General features: G+C 43.1%; 1 protein-coding gene across 2 annotated transcripts in view; it reads right to left on the bottom strand.

Annotated features, from left to right (window-relative positions):
• DNAAF9 (dynein axonemal assembly factor 9) overlaps window positions 1–19,995 on the bottom strand; it is a 160,488-nt gene that overhangs the window by 66,509 nt on the left and 73,984 nt on the right. Inside the window, exons 13-20 of one of the 2 annotated variants that reach the window (XM_044747890.2) lie at window positions 19,338–19,425; window positions 18,067–18,143; window positions 16,033–16,077; window positions 15,602–15,647; window positions 11,810–11,921; window positions 10,674–10,744; window positions 9,685–9,735; window positions 9,003–9,090 (exon numbers count right to left, since the gene is read on the bottom strand). In XM_044747890.2, the coding sequence (XP_044603825.2) occupies window positions 9,003–9,090; window positions 9,685–9,735; window positions 10,674–10,744; window positions 11,810–11,921; window positions 15,602–15,647; window positions 16,033–16,077; window positions 18,067–18,143; window positions 19,338–19,425 (578 nt within the window). The remainder of the gene's footprint in view (window positions 1–9,002; window positions 9,091–9,684; window positions 9,736–10,673; window positions 10,745–11,809; window positions 11,922–15,601; window positions 15,648–16,032; window positions 16,078–18,066; window positions 18,144–19,337; window positions 19,426–19,995) is intronic. The other variant, XM_070485649.1, reaches the window with a different exon arrangement.

Raw genomic sequence — 19,995 nt, 5'->3', positions numbered from 1 at the left:
TCTTCACTGCTCACATCTACTGCCCTCCTAATCATGTCACAACATTTCAAACAGCTTCTGAATGTGCTCACAGTCATCTCTTGCAAAGCCAATACTTTCATTCCTTCTGAGAGACCAGGCGGGTGGCCCATGCTACGTTTTGGCCTCACTGCTCCTCAATCCCAACTCCACAGAAGCAAAGCAGCACCCGGAACGTCTTAACCTCTGAAATCTTCAGCTCCAGAATCTACTCTCTGACTATAACATCCCATCGTCCTTTTAGTTATCTCACTCCCAAAACCTCATCTTCTGATGTCTCTGAACCTTCGAAGCCTTCAGTCCCCCCATTTTCCCCTACTCCTCAGAAATTTCTAACCTTCTCATCCACATCCAGGGCAGATCCCCTGGGACAGGACATACTTTTAATCTCTGTTTTGTCAGAGAAAGGCACAGGAATAGATTTTAGTCAGTATTTACTAAGCATCAAGCATGTCATATACATTACAGTTGTCTACCTTCACAACAATTATAAAAGGTAATATTACTCTTCTTATAGGACTGATGGGGAAACTCAAGTTTAGAGATTTCTCCAAAATTTCATAGAACCACTTGGCAGTGGAGCCAGGTATAGAACACAGGTTTGTCAGATGCCAAAGCACTGTACCACATGGTGCTCCTTTGGTTCTCTCACCCATTTTTCCTGCACTTTTGCTCTCTCCAAAGCCCACAAGCTGAAAATGTGCCTTCTCTGCTTCCTCAACGTCAACAAGCCCACAGTGTTTCCCAGCAGCCCTCCACTGCTGTCTTCCAACTCCTTCCACCAACTCCCCCAGGGCCTAGCCAAGACCTTCAACATTCTCCTAATACTACAATCTCATTAATTCCAGCCAAAAGATGACTCTATCTACTGGTTACAGAGAAAAGAGGGGTCAACAGGTGTCAGGAGGTAGAAACTGCTCCATATCTGCACTCTTCTAGGTCCTGGACTCATCTTCCACCTGTGTACCTCTAACATGAAGCTTCTCAGAAGTAAGTCCAGTACCACTCAAAGGCCTCCTGGACAGACTTCAAAATCCTTCCAAAGCTTCCAGAAAAGAGCACAGATCTGAGAGTTGGTACATTCCAAGTACTCACTGGAAAGATGGGGAAAGAGGTGGACTAGGGAGGTCATCTCCTCTACTTCCTCCTCTCCCTCTAGACTCTGAAGCCTCAAAACAAAATGGAAAAGAAGACAGAAATTCATAAAGCAGTGCTGTAGAAGCACTCACCATGGGGCCTGGTGCAGGGCAGGGGCTCAGTAAACAAGAGCTGAGTAAACAAGTGCAGAGAGACTGTCTTGGATCACAGCTGTCCCTCAGCCTGGCTCTGGGAGCAGTAACTCTCATTATTTTCAGAGCACACAAGAGATAAGTGAAGTGACTCACTGGGTGGCCCAGTACCAGTGCCCTGGTCTCTTAGATCTTAACCCACTTGAAGTGATAACACTTCTGTTTTCTGCTCTGGACTCACGACTGTCAGACTATGGTCTGAAGGGATAAGTCTTTGCAGGGGTTTCTCACTCACAGGGGTTTCTCACAGGTAGCCAACTCCTGATGAGATCTCCCTTGCTCCTTGTCTCATCTCTGGTGCCCTTACTGGATGGGCTGTCATTCCTCCTGCATTCTGTGAGTCTGAAAACCCAAGGTAAGAGGAAGCTCTCCCTCACTACCCAAGAAGCAGCAGTGGATTGCAGCATGGTTCTGTCTTTGATTGACCTCTGCATCCCCAGGTGGTCAACAGGAGAAAGACAAGCCCTCAGGGCAAAACAAGACATCAAATGTCAATGAAGAATGTGGTTCTTCAAAGTTGCAGGGTATAAGATCAATTTACATAAATCAGTAGCATTTCTATACTCTAATAACGAACTAACAGAAAAAGAACTCAAGAACACAATACCATTCACAATCGCAACAAAAAGAATAAAATACCTCGGGGTGAATTTAACTAAGGAAGTGGAAAACCTATATGACGAAAACTACAAGGCTTTTCTGAAAGAAATGGATGACGACATAAAGAGATGGAAAGACATTCCATGTACTTGGATTGGAAGAATAAACATAGTTAAAATGTCCATTCTGCCTAAAGCAATCTACACATTCAATGAAATCCCAATCAGAATCCCAATGACATTCTTTACAGAAATAGAACAAAGAATCCTAAAATTCATATGGGGCAACAAAAGACCCCGAATTGCTAAAGCAATCCTGAGAAAAAAGAACAAAGCTGGAGGCATCACAATCCCTGACTTCAAAACATACTACAAAGCTACAGTAATCAAAATAGCATGGTACCGGTACAAGAACAGGTGCACAGATCAATGGAACAGAATTGAAAGCCCAGAAATAAAACCACACATCTATGGACAGCTAATCTTTGACAAAGGAGCTGAGGGCCTGCAATGGAGAAAAGAAAGTCTTTTCAACAAATGGTGCTGGGAAAACTGGAAAGCCTCATGTAAAAGAATGAAAATTGACCATTCTTTTTCACCATTCACCAAAATAAACTCAAAATGGATCAAAGACCTAAAGGTGAGACATGAAACCATAAGTCTTCTAGAAGAAAACGTAGGCAGTACACTCTTTGACATCAGTATTAAAAGGATCTTTTCGGACACCATGTCTTCTCAGACAAGGGAAACAATAAAAGGAATAAACAAATGGGACTTCATCAGACTAAAGAGCTTCTTCAAGGCAAAGGAAGACAGGATTGAAACAAAAAAACAATCCACTAGTTGGGAAAAAATATTTGCAAGTCATACATCTGACAAAGGCTTAATCTCCATAATATATAAAGAACTCATACAACTCAACAACAAAAAATCAAACAACCCGATCAAAAAATGGGCAGGAGACATGAACAGACATTTCTCCAAAGAAGATATACAGATGGCCAATAGGCACATGAAAAGATGTTCATCATTGCTGATCATCAGGGAAATACAAATCAAAACTAGACTAAGATACCACTTACACCCATTAGAATGACAAAAATAACCAAAACAAATAGTAACAAATGTTCGAGAGGTTGTGGAGAAAAAGGAACTCTCATACACTGTTGGTGGGAATGCAAACTGGTGCAGCCACTATGGAAAGCAGTATGAAGATTTCCCAAAAAATTAAAAATAGAAATACCATACGATCCAGCTATCCCACCACTGGGTATCTATCCAAAGGGATTGAAATCAGCAATTACAAAAGTCCCATGCACCCCAATGTTCATTGCAGCATTATTTACAATAGCCAAGACGTGGAAGCAACCTAAGTGCCCATCAACTGATGATTGGATAAAGAAGATGTGGTATATATACACAATGGAAGACTACTCAGCTGTAAAAAGGAACAAAATCATCCCATTTGCAACTACATGGATGGACCTTAATGGAATCATGTTAAGTGAAATAAGCCAGATAGAGAAAGACAATCTCTGTACGACTCCACTCATATGTGGAAGTTAAACATGTAGACAAAGAGAACAGATTAGTGGCTACCGGGGAAAAGGTGGGGTGAGGGTGGGCACAAAGGGTGAAGTGGTGCACCTGCAACATGACTGACAAACAATAATGTACAACTGAAATTTCACAAGATTGTAACCTATCATTAACTCAATAAAAATTAAAAAAAAAAAAAAAAAAAAAGAACGTGGGTCTTCCTCCTTCAGACACTGGCTGAAGCTTGTACATAAAAATCCTCCAATGGTCCAGCCTGTGTGAAGAGGGAACATTTATCACTTCTGGGGAAACATTATGATGCAATGGCAGGATAATCTTCATTCTGCCTGTGTGAGTGTGTGTAAAATACACACATACGGCTTAAAGAAAAAAACAAAATAACAACAAAACCCCGATGCCTGTACACTCACCACTCAGCCTAAGAAATCAAGCATTACTAGTAACTTTGAAGCCTCCCAAATGTCCTTCCTCAATGGCCCTCTCTCTTCCACCTAGAGGGAAGCAACATCCTGAATTCTGTATAGGTTCACCACACTTCAATGTTTAGCTAAGCTCCTCCACAGCACTGCTGCCTCAGCATGCTGAGAAGCCCAAAGTATTCCACCCACAAACTCTAATAAAGGTGTATGCCCTGGGTCCTGCCCTCTCTCTGCCTGCACCCTGCCCTGAGCTCCCTGTGTGGCCCCTTGAGCCATGCCATGTACTTCCTGGAGGACCTATGAGTAATCTTCTCTATTTCAATTTCTTTTGTGGTCCTTTGTTGAACTTGGCTCACCATCCAGCACCCTGTGCTCCACTTAACAAATGTTAATTTAACAAACTCATAACAACAATGCAGAAGAAAAGGTTAGTAAATCAGAATACATGGAAATAGAAACTATACAAAACAAAACACAAAGAGAAAACAGACTGCAAATAATTGTACAGAGCATCAGGGAGCTGTGGGACAACTTCAGGCAGCCAAACATATATAATTGGAGTCCCTAAAGGGGAGGAGAAAAACTAAAGAAATAACAACCAAAAAATTTCCAAACTTGAGGAAAACCATTACTCCATCAACCCAAGAAGCCAAATGAATCCCAAGCACAAGCAACATGAAGAAAACCACACCAAGTCACATAAAAATCAAATTGCTGGGCCAGCCTGGTGGTGTAGTGGTTAAGTTCACGCACTCTGCTTCAGCAGCCCAGGGTTCGTGGCTTTGGATCCTGAATGTGGACCTACACACCACTCATCAGGCCATGCTGTGGTGGTGTCCCACATACAAAATAGAAGGAGCTTGGCACAGATGTTAGCTCAGGGCCAGTCTTCCTCACACACACACACACAAACACACAAATCAGATTGCTTAAAATCTGTGATAAAAAGAAAGAAAATCCTTAAAGCAGTTGGAGTGAAAAAAACTTACATATAAAGGAACAAAGATAACGACAGCAGCAGATTTCTGCTCAGAAATATTACAAGTGAGAAGACAGTGGAGCAGAACAACATCTTTAACGTACAGAAAGAAAGAAACTGCAACCTAGAATTCTTCACTAAGTGAAATGTCTTTCTAAAGTCCTGAGGCCTGGGACTTCTGAAAGGGCTCTCAGGGTTTTGGCAAATCCTCTCCCAAGAAAGCAGCAACAAAACTGGACTAATTGTCAAAGACAACTATTTAAGGACTTTAGAAATGGACCAAAGTTGTACAACAAAACTGAAAAGCATTTATTCAAGAAATTCTACTGAAGCTTGGTAAGAACAGTGGAAATCTGGGGCTATTCACAAGATCTCCCCTCCAGCTCTGTAGTGCAGAAGTCTTATGAAGCAGAGGGGCAGGCCTGCAGGAGGGGCTGACTTAATTTGGGGCAAAGCACAGCAAATTCTATAGCTAGGGAAGTCAAAAACGATAGCAACCAAAATGGCAAACATTCAAGGAAGGCCAACATACCAACTAGCCAAAGATCTCAATGCTGGTTGGGATGTCTAGCCAGAAATGTAACAGGAAAATCAGGGGACTGAGACAACAGATGGCAATTATGTTTTTACATACAGCAAGAAAGATATGTTGTAAGGCATGTAAAAGAATGCTCAAAACAGTACTGTCTGCAATAGCAAAAAATTATAAACAACCCAAATGTCCATCAAGAGTCAAAAGGATAAATAGTACATTTTTATACAAAGGAATCCTATAGAGCCATGAAAGAGAATGAACTGTATGACTACACAAAACAATCTGGACAAATCTTAGGAACAGAATATTGAGCAAAAAAAGCCAATCCCAGAAGAACAGAGTGTGGTTCTATTTCTATTACATTCAAAAACAAGACATTGTTTAGGGATATAAGCATATGTGGTATAATTTTAAAGCAGGCTCCTGAAGATTAGGTACTGGGCAGCCTGCCTGACCAAAGTCAGCAGGGTGGGGAAGAGAAGGGCACATGAAGGACATAAATGAATAGGAAGCTGTATAACAAGAAGTCTCGTGATAGCAGAAGTCACTAACTGGGGAAGGGACAAAGTTCCAGAGCTGGAAAACAAAGTACTATTTTTATCCATATATAGTTCGCTGGGCCATCCCTGGACTGAAAATCAGAAGACATGGACTACCCTCCAGATGTTACCATTAACCTGCACTATAACCTCAGGCAAGTTTTCACCTTCTATGGGCCTCAGGATATGAAGATCAATCAAGATAATATATGCTGAAGAGCTTCTTGGATGCCTTTAGGGGACGGGAACAGATAATTTCAAGCTCATCACAGTCTCAAGTAGAGGCAGTTTTACCAAGACACTAATGACACTTAAGCTTCAGGAACCCTCACCTGCTCAAGCCCTCTTCCAAGGCCTTGAGAAGATCCCTAACCATTTTGTGTTATTTTTCCTTAAGAGAGACCCCAAGTAGTCACTTCAAGCCCCACAAAACTGACCTGAGCCCCAGTGCTGAAATGCTTAACACAAAGCCAGAAGAGATTCCTACTTAAATTCTCTGCTCCTACTGAATTTTCCTGCCTCAGAAAACGATCCTCTGATTCAAACTACATTTCTCTCAGGAACTAAGAAAGTCTGGAATCTAAGCTCTCAAAAGAGTGTGACTAACAAGGCTCCAGGAATCCCTGGCTGTGCCCTTTATTCTTGTGTAGAGACCTCAGGATACACTGAATCTTGCTGGATTAACTCAATACAATAGAAGATTATTTTTCCAACAAGGAGCTTTACTAAGAAGGTGCAAACTGATTTTGGGAAATATCCTTGCTAAATATTATAACTGGCTCACCTATGACAGAGGACAACCACCTACTTTTAAAATACTATGCATCTTGCCCCAAGGCTAGTAGCACTGTCATACACCCTCTGATTTCAACAAATGATCCTAACTCTCTGGTTTTCTGCACCAGGATATGGAGAGGCAGAAATGCAGCAGCCATAGCACAGGCATGATAACAAACGTTATGACTCACACTCCAGCATTTTGTGGAGTACCAGAACTCCTTGTGCTTTGTCTTCTATGTGAATGAAGTAGCAGAAGCTAAACCACTGATCGGAGAACACAGAGAGGAATTTGCCACTGGACAGAATATTTTCAAAAAGATAAAATTATCCAGAAAGGGGATTTGCTTAGTAGAAGTTGAGGAATTTGTGGAATAAGTCACAACTCTTCCTCCACAAAATGGCTATATCCAACAGGGAAAGAATAGGACTCGTGAGAAAATGTTATCTTGAGGAACCCAAAAAGGAGCATGGAATGAATCTCCATGAAATCCATGCAAGACTAGTAAAGTTCTTAAGAATTTTTTATCAGCAGAAACATTGGCAGCTTGGACTGAAAGGGACAGAGAGAGTATGAAATGAAAGGAGACTGTCAGACTCCCAAAATTCTACTAGCAAGAAGTAGGCTGATAAAACTCCTCAGCTACAAAGTGCCACCTTCATGAAAAAGGAAGGAAGACAGAGGTGTAGCCACAAGCCCAGAGGACAAAACAAAGAGTTCAGAGGGCAAACCAAGAGCCCAGGGGGCAGAGCTAAGGCCCATGGAGGACAATTCCCAGGTCCTGAAACATAATCTAGGAACTGGAGTTTGTCTAGCTCAATTTCAAAGCTGCCTTGGGCTGGTAACTCCTTTTTATCTTTCATTTTTCTTCCTTTTTGAACCTGAATGTCTGTAACTATTATCCTATGCCAGTCCCACCTTGTGTGTTGGGAGGGCTGAGGCAGATAACTTGTCTCTTTAGTTTCTCAGGTCCACAGATAGAGAGGAATTGCGTTCAGGAGCTGTACTTAATGGACTACCCCCCAGAGTCTCACCTACACCTGATTTAGATGATGGTGATGATGAGTTTTTGGATTTTTGAGCTGATGAGATTTAGGACTTTGAACTGTTACCTAATGGGATGAGGCCCTTAGGAGGGGGGTGACTGCATTTTGCATGTGGGAGGGACATGAATTGTGGGGGCCAGAGAGTAGACTGTGGTAAGCAGAAATTTAAAATGGCCCCCATCACTTTCATCCTGATGTTACCCCTGTGCTTGTGTAACATCATACGGCAAAAGGAAGACTGACTGAGTAGCCCTCCTCTAATCACAGGTGCCCTTTTTAAGCAGAGTTTCTCTGGCTGGTAGCGGAAGAGGAATTCACAGAGATTGGAAGTACGAGAGATTCATCAACACAAGGGAGGTTCTCTATTACTGAGATGGAGGGGTCACAGGGCAAAGACCTCTGGGAGGAGAAGCTAAGAGTGGTCCTGGCTGACAGCCAGCAACAAATGGGGACCTCAAGGGCTGGCCCCACGGCCAAGTGGTTAAGTTCATGTGCTCAGCTTCAGCAGCCCAGGGTTTCACCAGTTTGGATCCTCAGTGAGGACCTAGCGCCACTCATCAAGCCATGCTGAGGCGGCGTCCCACATAGCAGAACTAGAAGGAGCTACAACTAGAATATACAGCTATGTACTGGAGGGCTTTGGGGAGAAGAAGCAAAAGAGAAGGAAAAAAGAATGGGGACCTGAGTCCTACAATCCAATGGAACTGGATTCTGCCAGTAATTCGGGTGAGCTTGGGAGGAAGTTCTTCCCCAGAGCCTCCAATTAAGGGCTTAGCCTGGCTGAAGCCTTGACTTCGGCCTTAAGAGACCCTAAACATGAATCTAGCCAGGCTTGCCTGGACTTCTGACCTACAGAACTGTGAGATAATAAATGCGTGTTGTTTTAAGCTACTAAATTCATGGTAATTTGTTACACAGCAATAGAAAAAAAACTAATCCCTATTTTGTTTACATCCACAGATTCTATTTCTGGACATGTTGCTGCTCTGAGAGCGCATTCTGAGAGCAATCCTCAGGCAGCAACAAGAGGACCAGGTGCAACTCTGAGGCCAGCCCTTCCTAGCACAAGTTTCCTCAACTGCAAAATGAGTGGATCAAAGCAGAAAAGCTATAAGAAAACACTTCTACACCAAAAAGTCTTTTCAAATATCAGATGTATTATTAATCACAAACCCCATGCTTATACCTGCAAATGAGGGACCCAGATACAGTCAAGAACAGAAAAGTCATAGCTGCTCACCTTCCTCAGGCCAGGACTGTGGATTGCTGGAATAAAGATATACTCCTTCTCCTCCTGTTAGAAAAGTGCCCAGGAAACACTCATCCCCCTTTAAAAAACAAACAAACACAAAGAGCAGATGACTTATAGCATAAACATGCACAGAATCAAAAGTCCTGCCCAAGTTTGTCTGTCTACAAAAGCTGCTGAGTCAGCCTCAAACACACCCAACTTTTTCCATGGCCTTTGGCATTACCTGGCTCTTTGACATGTTACTGGCATCCTTGATTTGTGCTGAGAAAAAGAATATAAAGTCCTCTCTGAGTCTGGGCACCGAAGCCTGCAATGCTTGTTTATGTTCCAGTGGATTTACATGCACTGGATGCAGCTCTCCTTGGCCTACGGCCTTGACCTCATAGCCCTTTATGTCTAGGCCAATCTGACATCTGCTTTTAATAGTACCAGGATATTTTTAAAAAACACCAAAAAGTCTAAATGGCAGAAAGAATCTTCTAATTGTGTACCCTATAAATAGTTATTTCTAGACCTCTACTGGGAAGGGGAAGAATGCAAATAGGAACTGAGACAAAGAGGTACAGATCCATTTGATTAGCTCTAAGATGGAGTATTTCTAATTATGTTTATAAATTCTTCACTTTCATTTTGATACGACGTTAACATTAAGAATAAGAAGGCTGCTTACCTTCACTGCTTGCTGGGTTTTCTCAGACAATTTTACCTCACTATCTTCTACCTGTGTCCAAAAGGAGTGCACATTTTCAGTTTACTACTTCAAGAGAAAAACTCTGCTAGGTCTCCCCCGTGTCCCAATATTTCCAGGAGACTGACTGGGCAGTCCCTCCACCAGATCCAGTGCTCTCAGGACCTGACGGCTAGCAGATTTGGCTGCCAGTCACCAAGGCTCAGAGTCCAAGGGCATGGTGGGCTCTCTCACTGGGACCTGAGGTCCAGCTAAACAAGCCTATGATACGTGGAGAGGATGTGTGAGTCTCCACTTACATTTCACTTCAGAGAAAAACAACTATTTATAGGGGTGAAGGAAAGAGAACATATTAAATATTTTCTGAGTGTGTTCTCATTTAAACACATTCATGTTAGAGAATGACTCTTATTCTTTCCTATTCATGTCAGAATTGTAGAAATAGAATATAAACAGATTCTAAAACAGGTTCTTAGACCATTACCAGACTCACTACTGTCCTACTTTGTGTCCCAAGGCACTGGAGTTCCAGACAAAGTCCCACTGATGAAGATGGAACCCTTCCACATTTAAAGAGATTGCTGTAAAAACTCAGCAGCAACCATTCTGATGAGAGAAGGGAGTCACACAATCCACTCCTCACTATCAGTGTGACCTTTGACAGGTTGGTCAATTTCTAAGCCTCAGTCTCCTCATCTGTAAAACGAGTGTGTTAATTTCTTCCTTTCACAATTAAACTAGCACTGAGATAACTTAGTTCCTTTCTTTTGGAACTTTCCCAAGATTATGAGAGAGTTAAACTAGATTCATTTGTATAAAGAGAAGAGCTGAGATAAAAAATTCCATTCCCGAACAGCAGCTAGTTCAGGATCTGACATCCCACCAGGGACCCAATGAAGAGGCTCTTCCTCAAATGTTCTCCCTGATTTCTCCATGTTTACATCCACTTTCACCCGCTGAATGATACTAACCAGCCAGGAGCAGAATCTGGGTATGGTGGCTGTCAGGACTATGGAGCTGGTTTCTCTGGTAACAGTGCCATCTGTAGGAAGACCACAGACATGCCAGTTACTGCCTACCACCTGAACCCACCTTGTAGGCCCCAGACTGCTTAACACCCTTCCCCGTCTCAGGAGCAAAGGCTCCTCTTTATTAGTATACAGAGCCCTCAGAAAACGAAAATTTCCTCATCTGGGGACAGGGAGACTAATGAGGGGATAGAGAAAGGTTTTTCCATGTGACTAACTCTGCTATTTTTTACAACAAATAGAAATACATATTTAAGTGAAGAGTCCTGGGAATTAGTCCTTTTTATCTATACTTTTAATTTTTATCAAGGTAGTATGGGTGTACATGTTAAAAATCAAACAGAACATTATCAGACTCATCCTACTAGCACTGGATATTATCATTCTCTAGAATTTTTTGCCGACATAATGAGTAAAAATGTGGATCTAATTATTGTTTCAAATTGCTTTTTTTTTTTTTTTACTATTTTAATTCTATTTATCTATTCTTTTTTGAGGAAGATTAGCCCTGAGCTAACACCTGCTGCCAACCCTCCTCTTTTTTGCTGAGGAAGACTGGCCCTGAGCTAACATCCATGCCCATCTTCCTCTACTTTATATGTGGGACGCCTGCCACAGCATGACTTGACAAGCAGTGCCATGTCTGCACCTGGGATCCGAACCAGTGAACCCTAGGCCGCTGAAGTGGAACATGCAAACTTAACTGCTGTGCCACCAGGCTGGCCCCTCAAATTTCTTCTTCCTGACTACTAGTAAGGCCGTATATACTCACATATATTTCTATGTATGAAGACATATACTTCATATATATATATATATATATATATATATAAATTTAATTGTTTTGTTTTCCACTTCTGTGAACTGTCTTCATATTTTCTGCCCATTTATCATTGGGTAGCTTGTCTTCTTATTAATTTGTAAGAGCTCTTCATAAGTTAGGATATATACCCTTTTTGATTATCATAAGTGCTCTAATATTTTCACCAGTTTATTGCTGGTCTTTTGATTTAGTTTATGGTTTACTTTGCTAAAAAATAAAGTTCAAATTTTGTTTTCCAAAGACTATATACACTTACCTTTTTCTTTAACCAAGATCTGAGATGTCAAAAATGATTCTGAGAAGACCACTGATCCTAAGCACCCCCCTCCTCCCAAGAAGTCGGGAATGTCATAGATGGTCATACAAGCCTGTATCAAATGAGAAAACAGAGTTAGATCAGTTGTCAGTCTTAAATCTTCAGGGAGAGACTCATAAGAAACAGACCACAAAATACCGCTTTAAAGCACAATTCAAAAGAACACTGGAGAGTTTCTAAGGAAAATTCAAGTTATCCTGAAATACATCTCAGAACTGGGAGACAACTTCATTGCATGACTTCAATTGCAGGCTTCCCTACAACTGCTTCTTGATCAGAGACACATTTGGGCTAGAAGAAGAGTATCTTTATGTTCCCATAAATTCCCTCAAGTTGCCTATCCTCCCTAAGAGCCAACATAACAGCCTTCCTTCTTTTTTTTCCCCCTCCCCAAAGCCCCAGTACATGGTTGTATATCCTAGTTAAGTCACTCTGTGTGAGTCACCACCACAACATGGCAACTGACAGACGAGTGGTGTGGTTTGTGACTGGGAAGTGAACCCATGCCGCAGCAGGGGTAAGCACCAAACTTTATTTTTATTTTTTTCGTCTTTTTAAGATTGGCACCTGAGCTAACAACTGTTGCCAATACTTTTTCCCCCCCTGCTTTTTCTCCCCAAGCCCTCCTAGTTCATAGCTGTATATTTTAGTTGTGGGTCCTTCTAGTTATGGCATGTGGGACACCACCTCAGCATGGCCTGATGAGTGGTACCATGTCTGCACCCAGGATCTGAACCAGGGAAACCCTGGGCCACTGCAGTGGAGGGCATGAACTTAACCACTCGGCCACAGGGCCAGCCCCAGCACCAAACTTTAATCACTAGGCCATCAGGGCTGGCTCTCAGCCTTCCTTCTTAACCATGACTAGTCCCAAGCCACTCAGAGTTGGAGGTATTTCTTCAAGACTTCTCACTACTTGCATACTCTTCACATCCCAGCATGTCCACATTCTCACCAACTCCTTCTTTGGCTTGAGCTCAAGTTCTGAACAAGTCTGAAATGGTGGTCACTCTTTTGGTATACAGGTCTGCATGGATATTTTTGGGTATGTGTCAATACCTGCAAAATGCTCCTTTCAGCACCAAGAAAATTAGAAGAAAGCTATACAAGCTTTAGGGAAAGAGAAATAAAAGTAGAGGCTTCAGGAGGCCAGGAAAAAAAAATTGGAGCTACTCATGAATGGACTTTGAGGGTATTATGTTAAGCAAAATAAGCAAGATAGAGAAAGACAAAGTCTGTATGATTCCACTTTATGTGGAAGACAAACACATGGACAAAGAGAACAGATTAGTGGTTACCAGGGGGAAGGAGGGTGGAGGGCGGGCACAAAGGGTGAAGTGGTGGACCTCTAATATGACTGATAAATAATAATGTACAACTGAAATTTCACAATGTTATGAACTATCATAACCTCAATAAAAAAAAGATTGCTAAAAGTTATAAAGAAAAAAAAATTGAAGCAACTCAGGGATAGCTCCTGAATGGCTGGTAAAGAAAAGCCCTAACTTATCAGTTAAAACTAGTGAAAATGGAACAATTCTGGAAGGAATCTAGTAGGAAAGATACAGAAAATGGTATGAGTCAGAGCCAGAGTCTGGGATGACCGTGAAGACCTCATGAGGGACATGAGATAAACAGCACAATAAGCCCTCTCAGGTCCCATCCCCTCCTGGCCTGATGCTGTTCAACAGCCAGAGGCGGGGCTCCTGAAGCTAGAGTCCATTTTCACACATTGTTGTCCTAGGCTGGGACTCCTGTCCCACCCTCAGGACAGAGACAAAAGACCTACAGCTCTTGAAGGAATTACAAGATTCTCAAATAAAAAAGATGGCAGAAGAATTGAAAAGGAAAACCCACTTAAAGCCAAGTCCTTAATTTTCCATGTTGTCATGCTAAAAGAATATACAAAAGTGACAGGTAGGCTTTTATATTTTAGTTAACTTTCTGAATAGGGGTGACAATTGGAATGTTTATCTAAATCTGTTTCAAAGAATTTTGAACATGTGAAGACAAAAAACCTTCCCAGGCTACATGGTCCCTCTTAAGTGACAATGGGAATCCCACTTCTTTGGTTCCCAGATCAATCAGAAAGACAAATCCTGTAGGTTCCTAATCCCTCACTTTCATCTTTGGCTTCTGGTATTGAGGAAGGAGAGAGAGGACATTAAAAAGAACACGTAGCGTTTGTCAGATGCTTGCTATGTACTTCCCACCATGTGGCATGGGGAGTGAAAAATTTAAACATGGTCCCCCATCTTCAGGAAATCTTACAACGTATAGTTGGAGAGACGAATATTTTTACACAAAAGTCATCATATGACACGTTAGTACAGAACTGCTCCCTAATTTATGTGTACAAACTGCAAGTACTATAGGAATACAGTACCTGTGGGGAGAAATCAATAGGGAAGGCTTGGAGGAGGAGGCAGAACTTCAACTCTGCCTGAAAGGGAGGACAGGATTTGGACAGAAAGCACCAACTTTCTCTCTCTTCTTTCCTATTTCCTTAGCTGCTACTGAATGCATACTTAACTCAATAGTATAATTCCACTGGACTCCTCTAATACCTACTACCGTGCAAAGCACTTTCCAGAGCACTGTACAAGAGTCTAAGAAGAGAAGTCAGGGAGTTTAAAGTCTAGCAAGGAGATAAAGTATTATCACCTAAATATCAGGAAGCATTTCCCAGCATCCTGATGATGTCACAAGACAGTCTCAATTAATTCTAAAAGAACATCAACACAAAACGCTGACAGATATAGGGAGCAGGTCCATTACAAAAAGAGAAATTACTCACAATCTTAAAGAAGTAACCTTGTCATATTACTCTCTGTAGATGAGATAACACTACTGTTTTTCCACTGGTGATGGTGGTAGGCACGCATTTGCACTGAGTCATCCACACCTGCCCACCCAGTTCCTGGTGACCAAAATCTCACTGGAACTAAGGCTCAGGCAGCAGTCACAGAACAGACTCAAGGTATCCCTGTGTCCCTACATACTGGAACCAAAATTTTGGCTGGATGTCCACCATGCTCTCATGTATTGCTTGCCAATCTTCTTTACATCAAGATGCACTGGGGTAAATGGAGGACTCAGCTTGTGTCTGGCAGCAACTGGTCTAGAAACTCTGGCCCCGGTAGGCGGTGCAGCTCACCCTGGGGACCAATATTTTTGCATTTCTAAACCATTCCCCTGGCCTACCAGTATGCCCCCAGCACGTGGGTTGGAAAGCTCTGCTCTGACTACCCCATTTCACTTGAGACTCAGGCCTCTGGTTTGTTTGCTTGTTTTTACTCATTTTCACAAGCCCCTGTTAAGAGCATTAACACAGGCCTTGGAACACAGAGAAGCCAGGGAAAAGGCAGAGGTTTGGGTGAGGCAGGCTCATCCTCAGCTCATATTTCCACACAAGGTCAGAGTAATCTCAGCCACATGGAGGAAGCCTTCCTAACCTTATGAAGAAGTGTCTCTCCCCCAGCACCCAGCTAAGACTCTGGACCCGGGGGAGCCTAGGCATAGGCATGTGGACATGGTGGGCCTGGCACAGCTGCCCAGGCACCCTCAGAAAGCACAGGCTCACCACCACTGCAGCTGGAACAGTCCTGAGAGGAGACTAGTTTCCTCAAGTAAGGGATGGGTGCCCAAGACCACCCACTCCTACCTCACCCCTTGTAGATGTCCCTCTACAGGCCATTCCCTGCCAGCTGACTTGTAAACAACTCTGCTTACCGTCTTCACAAAGTATAAGCTATCTTCACTGTCCAGAGGCACGATTCTAGAAGAGGAAAGAGATAGGACAGACATATATTACATTTACAATGTTCTTTTTTCAACTTGGCAGCAACCCACAGACCCAGATTTCTCTCAGGGATTTTCAAAACACTGGGTCGCGTGTATGCAGAATTAGTATGTAGGCTACTTGGAGGGAATAAGGTCCACTCCCTGCCCCCACCCCTCAGTCTTTCAGTGGGAAGCACTCAAGATGGAGGGTCTCAGCTGAGCACAGGCAGCGCTGGGCCCAACCCTGGAGTGATGTCACCACCAGGTGCAGAACTCTGAGAAGACCAGCCATATATATCAGCAGTTACTAGGTAACCTCTCTTCTCTTTGTGCTCTTAAAACTTGCTCCAAATGAGGACATACCATAAACATATACTTACCTTCCCTGATTATTCACAGCATGTATATGAAAAGCCATCTTGGAGCTGCAGACCCAAAACAAAACAAAAGTCAGTCTTCTCTTCCTGACCACTGGGTTGGCACCCTCCTCAGACACCTGGTGCTGTAGTGCACTTGTGCTGGCCCTCACAGCACACTTGCCAAGTGTGGGGCCAGCGTCTGACTCCACTCATGGCCTTGACTCTGTGCAGATTCTCAGGGCTGTCTTGACTCTTGGACAGAGCAGGAGAGAACCATGTGACAGGACTGTTTTCCACTGCAGACTGGGAATGATTCTCTACTGGCCTGGGGCCTCTTGCCCCACAGCCTTGACATACTGTCCTGATCCTCCTCCTGTTCACCATTTTGGGTCAAGCTGCCATCCTGCTCAGAGCTTGAGCAGTGGCCAGGTCCCCTGTTTCTCGGGAGATGATCTGCTAACCTGATGCAGTCTGAGGGTACTCAGCGAAGTGACCTTGTGGAGAGAAGAAGTGGGGTTCCAGGTGAAGGACTGGCCCTGGGAGACTATCTGCCACCACCTGGTGTTCTCTTCTTGTTCCTTATTCTAGCTAGGGTGGTATGCCCAGGCCTAGGAGGCCTTGTGATAGAGAGGTGGCCTGCCATGGACAGGCTGAGTGGCCTACGCAAGGCTCTGAGGAAAGGAGGAATGGAATGACTATGTCAGCCACGTTGATGGTAACAGAGAAGACCCCACTGTGACAGCAGCTAACATTTACATGCCCTATCAGTCTACAACGTGGGAAGATGAAGAAAACAGATGCACAGGGAGCTCCCTATCTTCCCCAAGGTCACACAGCTGGAAAGCAAAGAAGCTTCCTCAAACTCAGATCTGCCAGGAACAGACAGTTCAGGTCAGTGCAAGGCCTTAAAGGAACAAATTTCCTCTACCCTCCACCCACCTCATGACCAGAGTTACAAGACATGAAGATTCAGAGGAAAGGAGACCTGAAGCAAGCCCAAAGCCTTGCACCAAAGAGATCTGGCTCCTTCCTCCACTCCTGGAGCTGCAGCAACAGAATTCATCTTGTTAGATCAATTGATTGATTTATCTTTCTAAATGCTCCTTCTCACAACCCAGGGGCGTAGATGTAAGAAAATGTGGGGCATGGAGCTAAGACACCAAAGGGAACATCCCAGAAGTGGTGTTCTTTTTTTTTTAGTCTCCTCTCTTTGTTTTTGCTTGTTTGTTTGCTGAGGACGATTAGCCCTGAGCTAACAACTATGCCAATCCCCCTCCACTTTCATATGTGTTTCCACCACAGCATGGCTGATGAGTAGTGTAGGTTTGCACCCGGGGTCGAAACCCACAAACCCGGGCCGCTGAAGCAAAATGCACCGAACTTAACTACTACACCATGGGGCCGGACCCCAAGAAGTGTTCTTAAAGAAACCCCCCAATATTGTTGTCTTTTGTCCCCTTTGCAAAAAAGTACACCTAGTGGTCCTCAAATGAGACAGTAGGTTAGGTGGACTGGGTTCATGGAGGTTTAGCTATGGACAAAGACGACACAGAGATCTACTGTGACGTGCCAGGACATACGTGATGGGAAGACTGCCAGGAAGCCAAATTCCCAGAGCATCTAGACCCTGATACATGGCCAGGCTCAGGGTTTCTACCATCTGAGAGACAGATGAAGCCCAGGGCAAGTCCCTTCTAAGCAGTGACTCTTTATGTGCCCAAAGCCCGTGACTCTAACAAACCTCACCACTCCTTTCTCCAGCTTCACCTTTCTAACCTCTGCATCTGGGTTTGCCAGGTCTCTGATGATTCTGGGATTGATCTGCCTCCCACCCCAGCATCAGGACATGTGTCTGACTCTTTCTCACACAGTTCCTCCATCTGGCTCCTTGGCCTTCAAATAAAGCTCTGATCATGAATGACTCTCCTTCATATGTCCCATTATTTTACTGGAACATTTCTCAAAGGGGAGACAGAATATCAAATAGTAGGAAAAAAGAGTTTTAAAAAACAAACAACCAAAAATTCCTTATAGAAAATATCAGTCATTGCTTACCGTAGGGCTGCCTTAAACTGCATCAACTCAAAGGAATCTAACCCAGATGCCAGGGTCTTTTCAGCTATCTCCTTGGCCTGTCAAACCAATGACAAAATAGACAATTAGCTTTCACAGCAGGAAAGAATACACATCACTGATAGGAAAAGCCCTTCTAACAGCCAGGAGAACACTGTGCCCCTCCCCACTATGTGACTACTTTGTACACATTGATAGATTAAAGCGAAACATCACGTTAAGGGAAACAGGTGCCCGCTTTCTTCAGGTTGGGTTCACAGGACACATTTCATTCAGGCAGGTGGGCACTGGAACCTGATCTGTGGGTGAGCTGTAACCAGCTGTGATGGTACCATTGTGAGGTCTGGAAAAGTGCTTTCTCCTCCCCAGTTCCCTGGCCCTGGGGGTGGGATTACCATCTTCATAGTTTCTGCCAGATGCTAAAAATATTCAAATACCTAGAGTTACAAAAGATTAGCTAAAAAACAAAAGTGTGAGAACTGATATTGAAGGACATCCTATGTTTTGCGTAAGCTTTCAGCTAAAGGGCTGAGAAATCCCAAGTACCAGGGAGTCAAGTTCAGTGAGGAGGGAAGATGGCAAGGAGCTAATGACTAGGCTACAGTCTCTCTGATATCTACATCATACACAACCTTTCCAATGTCAAATGGCTTCCTTCAGGAAAGGTCCTATTGGCATTGGGAGGCATCAAGCTGACTCTTCTCATCTCCTTACTGGGTCAGATATAGGAATCCAACTCAGCAGGGCAGGGTAACCAGAAAACAGCAAGGAAGAGACCAGTCAGAGAAGGAGAACGCATGCTTATCTAGGAAATGCAAGTCAGATTTTCTAATCTTTAGTTGTTTTTTTAAAACATTGAATTACAGGAAATCAAACTATGTAGCTCAAAACAAATTTATCCAACCTTATGAAAATTTCCAGTAGAATAATCTATATTTTTCTTTATTTTTTAACTTCTAAAAGTCTTTTTAAAAAACTATTAAGTAAAACAATATGCTAAGAGAAGGATTTTTCTTTAACACAACCAGATGTCTACAAAGAAGTTCTAATTAGCTGTCACTCATAAGACAATGGCAGCTGGGCCACAGCAGCACAAGCTCAGTGCTCTAAAGGCATCTCTCTGGTGCCAGCTCCACTGAGGCCCAAGCTAACACAAAACTGAGTACTACGAAGTGTCCAAAGAAAAAACAGATGCATAGCAAGTTTTACATTAAAAATAACTACTAGGGAAAGAGCAATGTATTTTAAATTACCTTTGTTAAACTGGAAGTTTTAGCATAACATGCAATGCCAGCCAAAACAGCCTCAGTAACAGCAGCATATACCTGGGACAAGAGCCTACTTTAAAAACAAAAAGTGAGGGTTAACTACAGCATCACAAGGTTACATCAAAAGCTACATGCACATAAATGACATTCTGTAAGGAACGGATTTTTAAACAGAATGAGAAAAGTACAAAAATGGAACACACTGATTTCTAAACCTTTTAAAAGCCATGCACCCCATCTGATTTATACTTTGCCCTTGTTAAACCATGATAAGAAAAGTCAGTTCTTAATTCTGCTCAAAAGACCAACTCTCCCTGTTTATGATCCAACAGAAGAAAACTCTGTGGGCTCCCTGACCCCTCCATGCATAGGAACAGCTACCCAAGGACCTGGAATCCCTTCAGTGTCATGACAAACACTTGCTGCTTTTCCAGAGACCAACCACACTACACCTTCATGTCGTCTCCTCCCTAGGTCTGCTAAAGGCTAGCTGCTACTGAAACCTCAGGGTGGGAAACCTCAGAGGGCAAAAGGGATTATTCCAAGGAGATGAGCTCCACTTAAATTCAAATTAACAGCTGCAGACCACTTTCTAAGCAGCTTACCTGATCTAGAGAATAGAGAATACTTTTAAGGGGAAACA

The sequence above is a fragment of the Equus asinus genome, chromosome 15 (assembly GCF_041296235.1).
Source record: "Equus asinus isolate D_3611 breed Donkey chromosome 15, EquAss-T2T_v2, whole genome shotgun sequence".
NCBI lineage: Eukaryota > Metazoa > Chordata > Mammalia > Perissodactyla > Equidae > Equus > Equus asinus.
The sequence above is the reverse complement of the archived record's forward strand: the minus strand, read 5'-3'. Positions and strand labels throughout refer to the sequence as shown.